The sequence below is a fragment of the Mustela nigripes genome, chromosome 4, assembly GCF_022355385.1.
Source record: "Mustela nigripes isolate SB6536 chromosome 4, MUSNIG.SB6536, whole genome shotgun sequence".
NCBI classification, from domain to species: Eukaryota; Metazoa; Chordata; class Mammalia; order Carnivora; family Mustelidae; genus Mustela; species Mustela nigripes.
The window spans coordinates 140,805,422-140,817,361 of record NC_081560.1 but is presented as its reverse complement, the minus strand read 5'-3'; the positions used below and the strand labels follow the sequence as shown (position 1 = coordinate 140,817,361).

The window sequence follows — 11,940 nt, the reverse complement described above, 5'->3', positions numbered from 1 at the left end:
GGGCGCCTGGGTGGCTCAGTGGGTTAAGCCGCTGCCTTCGGCTCAGGTCATGATCTCAGGGTCCTGGGATCGAGTCCCGCATCGGGCTCTCTGCTCAGTGGGGAGCCTGCTTCCTCCTCTCTCTCTGCCTGCCTCTCTGCCTACTTGTGATCTCCCTCTGTCAAATAAATAAATAAAATCTTTAAAAAAAAAAAAATGACTTAACCTTTATACTTTGAGACCAAGAGATTACAAACAGAAACTAATTAGAAATACTAAACATGGGCGCCTGGGTGGCTCAGTGGGTTAAGCCGCTGCCTTCGGCTCAGGTCATGATCTCAGGGTCCTGGGATCGAGTCCCGCATCGGGCTCTCTGCTCAGCAGGGAGCCTGCTTCCCTCTCTCTCTCTCTGCCTGCCTCTCTGTCTACTGTGATCTCTCTCTGTCAAATAAATAAATAAAATCTTTAAAAAAAAAGAAATACTAAACATATGTTTTGTAAATCAGGATGACAGAATTAAAATGGTGGAACTGTGATCTGAAAGATCTAGTGTAATTCTTCAACTAAGCTGAAGGAACAAAGGCTTGAAAGTTTAATTTCGGACAGCTATTCTACAACAGAATTTGATATAAAACCCAGAAAGCATAGCATTTAAGAATGCTGGCTCTGGAATCAAACCGCCTAGGTTCAAATTGTGGATTTACCACTCACATCTATGTGACCTTGCATTAGTTACTTAATCTTCTTGGGCCTCAGTATTTTTAATCTGCAAAATGAAGAGAAGACTGGTTCTTACTCCATAGCCTTGTTAAGATTACATGGAATAATACATGTAATGCACTTGTAATAATGCTTATTAGCAAATACAAACTTCTCAGTAAATGTAAGGTGGTACTGCCATCCTCATCAACTCCCTTCCGCTAGCATTGCCCCAGGCCTGAAATTAAATCATTAGGATAGTCATCTATAATTAATAATCAAACCACTCAACTCTCGAAATCTTTGGGTTAATATGAAATAATTTTGAGTATTTGAAAACAACTGTAAAGTCTTATAAAAGTTTTGCTCAAGGTGGATTACCTTTTAGGGAAACAACTGTGTAGTTAAATAACATAAACCAAAAAACAAAATAACAATAGTGATTTCAGTTAATCAGAGTAGAATTCAACTCAACAGCAGTTCCTCATATAAAGACTTATTTAAGAACAAGTTTAACTTCGAGCCCCAGACTGGGTGTAAAGATTACTTAAAAATAAAATCTTAGGGATGCCTGGGTGGCTCAGTCAGTTAAGCGTCTGCCTTTGGCTTACATCATGATCCTAGGGTCCTGGGATCGAGTACTACATCAGGCTCTCTGCCTTTGGCATAGGTCATGATCCTGGGATCCTGGGATCAAGTCCCACATCAGGCTTCTTGCTCAGCAGGGGGGCGTGCTTCTCCTTCTGACTGCGGCTCCCCCGTTTATGCGCTCTCTGACAAATAAAATCTTTTAAAAAATAAATAAATAAAATCTTTAAAAAGTACTCTATACTTTAACAATCTGGGAAGAAACTGGGAAAATCTCCTAAAGTGACAGGTTCTAGTAACTGGAAAGACACAAACTATCCTGCTGGTTTTAATTATGCAAACACATAAAAGACCAAAATGGTTTCTAGTTTATCATTATGCAATCTTTAGAATACAAATCATACATCAACAGGGGCACGCAGGTGGCTCAGCTGGTTAAGTGTCCAACTCTTAATTTCAGCTCAGATCTCAGGGCCATGGGATCAAGTCCCTCCTGCACTCAGTGCTCAGTGAAGAGTCTGCTTGAGATTTTCTCTCTCCCCTTGCCTCTGCCCCTCTGTGCACACACAACTGCTCTAAATTAAATAAATCTTAAAAAAAAAAAAACAACAACACACAAAGGATATATCAGCAAAATGAAAACTTTATTTTCTGTGTGACTTATAGAACCAATGTCTAGGTTCATATACTGACAGTGATTTAAATATGCTGGATTTTCCTTGCAGTTTCACTTGATCATGTATATTCTAAAATACTAGAGTATAGTTTGAAGCAATTGTCTTCTTTAAAAACCATACTTGGGGGCACCTGGGTGGCTCAGTGGGTTAAAGCCTCTGCTTTCGGCTCAGATCATGGTCCCAGGGTCCTGGGATCAAGCCCTGCATCGGGCTCTCTGCTCAGGGGGGAGCCTGCTTCCCTCTCTCTCTATCTGCCTCTCTGCTTATGTGTGATCTCTGTCTGTCAAATAAATAAAATCTTAAAATAAATCAATCAATCAATAAATAAAAACCATACTTGTCTTTAAAAATCATACATTAAAGTGCCCCTAAAGGAATTTAGAACAATGGATGAAACTTGATTCATAAATACAAATGTGCTGTTTTTTAAAGTTATTACTGATTGCATACACAATAAAATTTTTATGTATTTTTTTTTTAAAGATTTTATTTTTTGGGGGGTAGAGAGCACAAGTCTGGGGAGCGGCAGAGGGACAAGCAGCCTCCTCACTGTGAGTGTGGAGCCCAATGTGGGGCCAATCCCAGGAACCAGAGATCATGAAGTCAGATGCTTAACCGAATGAGCCACCCAGGCACCCCTACAATATAATTTTTTAGTGATGTATAAAACCTATAAAATAATATCTGTATCTCAAGAGAAAAAAAAGGGGAAGAAATTTTTTAAAATTATATGAAGTTAATGTTAATATATTCCCCTTTAGGCAACTATACATTATAGTTCAAATTACACTAAAATAAAGTCTAAATTTACCTAATAAAGCTTAATTATTGTGCACACAATAGAGACAAATCATACCAGCCTACAGATCCATAAACCAGAGCATAAAATTAATTTTTATGAAAGTAGAAAGCCTAAATTATAACGTAGAAGGATGAAGTTTACTTTGGGCATTAAGCTCTGCAGTTTGTTAGTATTTAGGACTATGCAGCTTTTTTTTTCTAATCTCATTTTTATTTTTTTAATTCTAAATTAAAATCTTTCTGTTAAACACAAAACTATTATTTTCTTTATATTTATAAAAAATAGTTTACTTTTCTTAATAAGCACAGAGCATTGTTTCCAAAACATCTATGAAATCTTCTATAATTACAAGATGATTACAAAGACCTAGAACCAATTTCTACCATCAATTTTTGAAACTCTAGCAGTGATTCTCTACTGTTTTATTATGTTCCACTGTAAAGCAGTAGAGTTTAGGGCAGCACATTTGAAGAAATCCTGTACTTCAGTTCTCACATATTTTTTTGCTGCCTCGGCCATGCACTCTTAGATACTATTAAAAAAAAAAAAAAAAGTTGTCATATATACCAAAGAACACAAAACTTTTTCTGCCTTTAGACTAAGACTTCCACTAGCAGGTTGCACCAAATTCTATACCACATCCAGAACGTCACAGCTCAGCGAGTAAGAATCTAACAGGTAACACTGTCCAGTTTAAATCCTCAGTTACAGTAAAAGTTTTTACGCAACGATGAAAATTTAGTAGTAAACGTGATGATGGGTTCTTGATCTGGCTGCATGTCAGTACAAAGAAATACACCAGCAAAGAAGCATATAAAATTCTAACTCTTATTCTAATCACTAAAATGATACTTAGAGGGGCACCTGGGTGGCTCAATGGGTTAAGCTTCCGCCTTCAGCTCAGGTCAGGATCCCAGGGTCCAGGGATCGAGCCCCACATCGGGCTCTCTGCTTACCAGGTAGCCTCCTTCCCCCTTTCTCTGCCTACCTCCCTGCCTACTTGTGATCTCTCTCTCTCTCTCTGTAAAATAAATAAATTAAAATAAATAAATAAATAAAATCTTTTAAAAATTTTTAAAATGGTATTTAGAAAGGCTAGTGGTCTGAGATATTTATTAGTAAAATCTTTATTTTTAAATATGCTACACCTCCAAATCAAATCAGCATAATGGAAAATTAGAAACTAGCTCAAGGTTTCAAAATCTATTATAATATTGCAAAAATATATTGGACTTGAACCCCAAATTTAATGTATGGTTTTGGCAAGCTTTAGTTTTATGACAATATTGTACTGATGAAACTGACATCAATTTAGTCTCAAAGTTCCAAACTAAAACCAATTTGCAGGCATTTTCAGTAACTCAGTGATACAGTTTCACTTATAAGAAGACCTTATAGTAGAATTCATGGTTCTCATTTCTTATCTCCTACTAGAATGTCCTACCTGTCAAGAATTTTAAGAGAGCAAAGGGTCAAGATAATAGATATATTACTGCCTCTCTTGACACTGCCACAATTCAAATGCTTAATTAAACCGACAATATAAATTTGAGACAAATATAAATATAGGTCACTGACTTCAAAACATGCCTTTGAGGTACATATGATAAAAACCATTCTATGGTGAAACACTGCAATTAAACTACTGTAACCAAGCTTTCCCAGTTTCTACTATCCTAAGCAAGAGCCAAGAGAGATTCATGTAACATTCCATACTGAAATGATTTTATCACTGGGAGGACCCAGTGTGCAGTAAAGTAACAGAACATTTCAACAGAGAGACATGAAGTCTAGAGTTAGCTAGTAGGGGTCAGGCTTAAGATTCAGTGATGATGGTGCTGTGTATCTGGGGGAAGGAACACGGACACAACAAGCCTGTCACAAATCCATACCCCATACTCAAACGACAAATTATGAACCAGTGACAGAGGCATCATGTAAACACTGACTAGATCTCCAAGCGAGTCTGGTTCACGCTCTCTAATTTTTGTTAACTTCTGGATTTCTCAAAGCTAAGAGGACAGTAAGACCTAAAGTAAGAATTACTATTAACATCATGTATTACATTAGGGCTGTAGGTAAGAACTTTCAAAGAATATCTAATTAACATGGTCATTTTTTTTTAACCCAAGTTCACATTTCTTTTCTTTTCTTTAACATGGACATTTTTATAAGACAAAATGACAATATTCATTAGAACATCAGTGATAGAAAAACTTCTCAAAAACAATGTTCAAATTTCAATTCTCAAAAAAAGCCATAAAAATGTCTCTAAATCAGCTATGGCAAAGTTTTGAAAAAGCAGTGAAAATTTGATGGTTAACAAAAAAAGAATATTTACAAGTAGCTGTGCACTGTGAATTAAAGTCTTTACAGAATGGAAAGTACTACTGAAATAAAAACTGATTTATCTAAGTATATCTGCACGTTCTGCCATTGTGGTCATGATGGCTTCTCCTTGTCTAGGGAAATTGCTCAAGCATGAAACGGAATTTTTTTTACAACTAAGTGTGAGAACTGTCAAAGGGAAACAAAAATAACTATTAGACATGCTAATCTATTAATTGCACAACTCCATTTAATGGTTTAATTTCATAGTAATATTAAGATGTAACCTTAATAGAGAGTTCTATTTCAGTTCAACTCCATAAATGTTTAATTGCTTTTATTTAATTTATTTGTTTATTTGAGAGAGAATGAGAGAAACAGAGAGAGCATGAGAGGGGGGAGGGTGGGAGGCAGAAGCAGAAGCAGACTCCCCACTAAGCAGGGAGCCCGATGTGATGCAGGATTCGATCCCGGGACTCCAGGATCATGACCTGAGTTGAAGGTAGTTGCTTAACCAACTGAGCCACTCACGTTCTGGCTGACTTTTATTTAGAGCTAAGTATGAAGACATAGTCTTTTTTTTTTTTTTAAGATTTTTTTTTTTTAATTTGTTTATTTGACAGAGAGAGATCACAAGTAGGCAGAGAGGCAGGCAGAGAGAGAGAGAGAGAGGAGGAAGCAGGCTCCCTGCTAAGCAGAGAGCCCGATGCCGGACTCGATCCCAGGACCCTGAGATCATGACCCGAGCTGAAGGCAGCGGCCTAACCCACTGAGCCACCCAGGCGCCCTGAAGACATAGTCTTTAGAGAGTCTCAGTCTGGTGTCCTTAAGCAGAAACATAAACAATAGTAATATTATGTAACTTCCAGCTAAAGATCATTTGTATTAAGTTGAAGAAAAGGGAGTTTAATCTTTTGACAACAGTTAATGAAAAGAGAATTTATCTTTCCTTTCAAGAAATAATTACCAGTCCCCTGAGCATCTGAATATAGGACACAGTCTATACACATTAACTAATATTTGAAAGTTTTTGCAATGAGTACATTTTCCCTGCATGAAGATTAAACAGTAAATACCCATTTAGAGAAGAAACACTTGATTAAAAGTTTGTTTTGAAATGGCCAACAAATTTGCAAAATGTATAACCAAATAAAAAGTTGTAAAAGTAATCTTATAAAACACAGATCAAGTTAAAGACTTCCTGAAGCCATGTTATAATTTAACAATTACAAAAGGAAATTAACTTTTTTTCTACTAAAGTGAATATAAGTATTGCAATCATCATTTTTCTGGCACAATTACTGTTTTGGTACTACGTCTTCCACAAAAACTATCTATGTAGGGGCGGCGCCTGGGTGGCTCAGTGGGTTAAGTCTCTGCCTTTGGCTCAGGTCATGATCTCAGGGTCCTGGGATCGTGCCCCACATCTGGCTCTCTGCTCAGCAGGAAGCCTGCTTCCCACCTCCCCCACATCCTCCCCACCCTACTTGTGATCTGTCAAATAAATAAATAAAATCTTTAAAAAAAAATTAAAAGTATCTATGTACCCACCTATCCCAGTTCTGTTTGCTGCCTACTACAGCATCCTCTATTCTTATTTTTCTAGATCTCTATTTAAAATATTCACACAATATATGCAAAGTTGCATTAATATTGGTTCTGCAAATTTGTCAGAAGTACCCCTCCAATTTTCAAGAGACCCCAATCCTGGAGTTATGAATGAGAGAAGAGCTGGTACACCTGGACTGTGGTGATTTCACATAGACAGCTGACTCTTGAACACCAGGGTTTGAATTGTATGGGTCCACTTGTATGCATTTTTTTTTTCAATAAATGCAGTACAGTCCTGTAAACTTATTTTCTCTTCCATATGATTTTCTTAACATCTTCTTTGCTGGTAGGTTACTTTATTATAAGAATATAAAACATAATACACATAACATATAAACTATGTTAACTGTTTATGTTATCAGTAAGGCTCCTGGTCAACAGGCTATTAGCCAAGTTTCTGAAGAGTCTAAAGTTAAAAGGGATTACGACTGCATGCTTCTAAACCCCTGTTGTTCAAGGGCTAACTCTTTTAACCCAGACACCTGCACTGACCATATTTTTACCCTGTAGTAAATGTGTCAACTCTAGTTGGCAAAGTGTAACCAGTCAATACGGAGTATCTGTAAACACTAAGTGTCCAAATTCTTGTTTTGATTTTTTTTAATTTAAAGGTAGCGTATTAAATCTTTTCTTTCTTAAAGATCTAACTTAAAGTAAACTTTAAGAAAACAAAACAAAACAAAACAAAAGAAAAACCCACACCACTACTGTTAGAAGAAACCCAAATGGTATCTTTATTGTCAGAATCACCCCTTTCACTATCTTTTCCGAACATCACTTCCTTTTTACTACTTCCCCCAGCAAATCAGTGTTCAACACCGCCCCAGATTCTTAAAAGGATCCACTGTCCACAAACGAGAAAGCCCCACAATCCAAGCGTATTACCCTAGCGATCTTCGGCGCTTTCAGAGACACCTGTGAAAATGCCAAAGCCTTGAATTAGATCCCCAAGGGCTCCTTTTCTTTCCTGACCCCATTTCTCTTTTTCTGGCCCTTCAGGTCAGACGACTTCCTATCCGACAGCCCCTCCCTCTTCCAATCAAACCTAAATCCTTCTGATTAGCAAGCCAACCCACCCACCCTGAGGTCAGCCACCTCGTCTGTCACAACCCCGTCCCGTCTCCCTCGCCAAGCTGTAATAACTCACCTGGTGGCTCCCGATCCCTCGCCCCCAAGGCCAAATCCCAGAGCATCCCTTCCTCCGGCCCCGCATTCCCGCGGGAGCCCTTGAATCGGCTTCCCCCACTACTCGGCTTCCAAAACCCTCCAAGCCCTTGCCTCTTCAAAGCCACCCCTCCCTCAGGTCTTCCACTACCCTCGCTCCTCAGTCTCCAGCCATCGTCAACCCCCTCAAGGCCCTCGGCTCAACAGCCTCCATTTTCCACAGATTCCATTTTAGAGCAGACCCTCCCGGGTCCCTCAACCGTCTCCTGTGGCCCCTTCGGACCCCAGTCCTCGGCAGCCCGGCTCCGCCCCTGACTCCCAACTCATCCTCCGCGGCGGGCGCCCCGCAAACTCCCCTCTCCTCAGGCATTGCTTCCGCTCACCTCCGCGGTGCGAGTCGGGATCCCCTGACCCACCTCCGAGTCGGCGTCCGAATCGCCGTCGGAGTCCCGGGCCCTCCGGGCCTCGCGGGAGTGAAGCGCCTCGAGCGGCGGAGGCGGAGCCCGGGGCGGTGAGCTAGAGTGGAGGCGGGGGCGGTGGCGGCTGCGCGCAGGCATCGCTTCGGCTAGTCTTCTGCCTCTCCCGCAGCCGCTGGAGTCCGAACCGGAACTGCTTCGGGAGGAGGAGCCCTACGGGCGTGAGGCGGGGCCCTACGGGCGGGGGCGGGGCCCAAACCGGAAGGGTCGCGGGATTCAAGATGGGCGAGGGAAGCAAAACCGCAGCAAAGAAGCCCGAGAGCGCATGCGTCAGTCCCAAGGCCAAAGTGGGAGAATGTAAGGGGTTGGTGAAGGAGCGGGGGCGCTTATGAGATTAGTAGATGAAGTTTGGGAGCAAGAAGAGCTTGCCTAATTCCTTTGGAGGGAGCCAGCATCTCCCCAAGTGTCAGCATCCAGTGATCATTGATACTATTTATTGCCCCTTTACTTTCTGACAGTCCTTATACCACATGCCAGATAAATCTCACTTAAAATCTTTGTGCCAGCTCTGCAGGGTGTTAAAACACAGAGGGGCTGGGGCACCTGGGTGGCTCAGTGGATCTCTGCCTTCAGCTCAGGTCATGATCTCAGGGTCCTGGGATCGAGTCCTGCATGGGGCTCTCTTCTCAGCAGGGAGCCTGCTTCCCCCTCTTTCTGCCTGCTTGTGATCTCTGTCAAATAAATAAATAAAATCTTTTTTTTTTTTTAAGATTTTATTTATTTATTTGACAGAGAGAAATCACAAGTAGATGGAGAGGCAGGCAGAGAGAGAGAGGGAGGAGGAAGCAGGCTCCCTGCTGAGCAGAGAGCCTGATGCGGGACTTGATCCCAGGACCCTGAGATCATGACCTGAGCCGAAGGCAGCGGCTTAACCCACTGAGCCACCCAGGTGCCCAAATAAATAAAATCTTAAAAAAAAAAAAAAAAAAACAGAGGGGCTGAGCAACCCATTTGAGGTACTGCAATTAATATGTTCTAAAGCCAGTATTCCTACTTAAATCTGTCTACCTTCGGAACCTGTGCTCCTCTTTATTATCGGAAAGTCCCTAACCCAGGCCTAGAATTGACATAAGCCAAATCCCAAACCACCTGTGACCTGGGCTCCAACCCCTCCTTGACCTTCTTTCTTATCAAGTGCAGAGCAGACTTTGGTGGCTCTGAAGGGGTGGAGACAGGTTCTAGGGTGAACATGACTGCATACTTCTCCCACGGGATCCCCTGGTGTAGCCTTTACCCTCAAGCTGGGCTCAAGACCAGGGGCGGCTGGAAGCCTTCCCACTGCAGCCCATATGCCTTCCATCCCGTCAGGGCCTTCACCAAGTCACCTGAGAGCAGGCACGTTTTCTTACCGCTTCTGCCGGTAACTGGCTCTGACAAAAGGCCAGATATATAGACCTTTCGCAGTTTCTTTTGTGGGGACAAAAGCCCTTGTAAGCAGGAGAATCTCCCTCCCACCCGAAAAATGTTTCTGATGACAGCCCCTTTGGCTCCTCAGGTTTAAGGCAGCATTCACTTCCCTTCTTCCCACTTTGATATACACGGCCCATTTCAGCCTTCTCTTTTGAGAAATCTTTTCATTATAGAACCATTGTTCAAACCTTCCCCCACAAACCCCGTGAGCACCCTTTAGATGAAGGGTGCTCCTCTCCACATTTCTCTGACCCTACAATGTAGGAAGCTTCCCCTCAGCCTCATAATCCTGAAGCTCACTCAGCAGCCATATGGTTTCCACTCACTTTTTGGCCCACCCAGACCTGCAGAGCTTTTTTAAAAAGCCATTCATTGTTGAAACCAACCACCCTCTCTCCATCCTGGATCTCCATTTTAACTCAGTTCTCCGAACTAAATAGCCTTATTCTGGGCCCTAAGGCTATTAGTTCAACAAATGTTTCTTGGGCATCTACTATGTGTTAAACAGAATATCCTTTGTTTCATTTAATCCTCATGAAACTGAGGAAACTGAGGATGAGAAACTGAGGAAGAAATTTAAGTGACTTGCCTAGATATGACTGATTCCATGTTGTCACGGGGTTTGAGGTTAAGGGGGTGACTTAGGGGGAAAAATGTCCTGTTGTTTCTGGAGGCCTCTGTGACTTGCTGAGTCACTTGCTTCTGTCCCACCTGTCCCTGCCAATCTCCGGGAAGGAGAAATGACACTGGAGAGGCAGAGAGGAGTAACCGCAGACACAGAGGGGTGGGTGGGCTGGCCTGGCCCATGGCTGAAGCCTCCGTCCCAGTGCTGAGGGGAGAGGAAGCCACACCTTGCCCCAGCGTTCTGGAACTGGAGGAGCTCCTGAGGGCAGGGAAGGTTTCTTGCAGCCACGTGGATGAAGTTTGGCCCAACCTTTACATAGGAGATGCGTGAGTGGTAGCTGGTTGAAGGGATGTGGGGAAGGGGACAAGGAGAGACAGTTCTTGGGCTCTTTATCAGCAATGGGAGCTGGGTGGAAGAAGGAGAAATAGTTCTGCTCCGCAAATCCCAGGCCAGGGACTTAGTCCAGGACCCCAGGGTGCTGGGAACAATGCAGTGATCAGATGTGACCACTAGGGGGGGCAGGGCTTTTGCCTGCCTGGATGACTGGAGCTCCCAGAGGATCCTGAAGTCTTTTGATATATCCAGGACAATTGGTGTGTCAGGGGGCAGAGGCCTGGGGAATGGTGCTTTCGGGTATGACATGGGATAAACAGAGAGTTCCCCTTCCTGGTCCCAGCCTCCCTCCTCTGGACACAGAGTGGGTGAGAAAGGTGAATCAGGGAAGATGTCACCACTGAATTTGCAAATTAGAAGCAGGTATGAGGTAGTGGCCAGGAGAGGCCAGATGTGGGTGGGGAGACATGGGGCAGGAAAGGAGGGGCAGCTGGATTATAGGGCTGAAGCAATTCTTTCCTTCCTGTCTTGGCAAAAGCAGGAGCAGATGGCCTCAGGAAGCACAGAGGGTCTAAAGATAACCCTGTATGCCACCAACTCTTCCACCAGAAAGCTCTGAGGATGGGGCTCAAGCCTACTGGGTTCCTTGTGGCTCCCTTTGGACCTTTATGACTCTGTCCCTCTGAAGCAGAGGGCCAGAAAAAACCTCCTTCCTGGACCCCGTGGCTTACCCAGGATCCAGCCCTATTCCTCCCCTTCCTAGGGCCACGGCAAATAACCGCTTTGAGCTATGGAAGCTGGGCATTACCCATGTGCTGAACGCAGCCCACGGGGGCCTCTACTGTCAGGGTAGCCCTGACTTCTACGGCAGCAGTGTGAGCTACCTGGGGGTACCGGCCCACGACCTCCCCAGTTTCGACATCAGTGCCTACTTCTCTTCAGCCGCTGACTTCATCCACCGTGCTCTCAGCACACCTGGGGGTAGGACTTGGGTCTGAACCCATATCCCATCCTGCTTTCTCATGGGGGGTGATGTCCAGTTTCCTCTCAAATATCAGTGCCTATAATCCCTGCCCCCCGGTTAGCCAGTATCCCTCTCTGAATGTCAGTTTCTCATCTGCCTGACGGGAAAGACAAAACTATGTCTCACTGCACTTTTTTTTGATACCCAGAGCGCTCTGACATTCATTTGTTCGACATCCTATTCATATCCCCTCTGTTTATTATCTATTCTGTGCCAGGCGCTGA

At 43.1% G+C, this 11,940-nt stretch overlaps 2 protein-coding genes across 6 annotated transcripts in view; one reads left to right on the top strand and one right to left on the bottom strand.

Moving 5' to 3' along the window:
* The window catches only part of SAMD8 (sterile alpha motif domain containing 8), a 49,120-nt gene extending 40,641 nt beyond the window's left edge, over positions 1 to 8,479 (bottom strand). For 2 of the 5 annotated variants that reach the window (XM_059397866.1, XM_059397871.1), the window contains exons 1-2: positions 8,232 to 8,479; positions 7,570 to 7,599 (exon numbers count right to left, since the gene is read on the bottom strand). In XM_059397866.1, coding sequence (XP_059253849.1) covers positions 7,570 to 7,599; positions 8,232 to 8,405 — 204 coding nt within the window. In that variant the 5' untranslated portion in view covers positions 8,406 to 8,479. The remainder of the gene's footprint in view (positions 1 to 7,569; positions 7,600 to 8,231) is intronic. The other 3 variants (XM_059397867.1, XM_059397868.1, XM_059397869.1) reach the window with 3 other exon arrangements.
* Positions 8,480 to 10,539: 2,060 nt separating this feature from the next.
* On the top strand, positions 10,540 to 11,690 carry DUSP13A (dual specificity phosphatase 13A). The gene is made up of 2 exons (XM_059397678.1): positions 10,540 to 10,685; positions 11,456 to 11,690. Exons 1-2 carry the CDS (start codon positions 10,540 to 10,542, stop codon positions 11,688 to 11,690), a joined length of 381 nt encoding a protein of 126 aa, XP_059253661.1.
* The last annotated feature ends 250 nt before the right edge of the window (positions 11,691 to 11,940 follow it).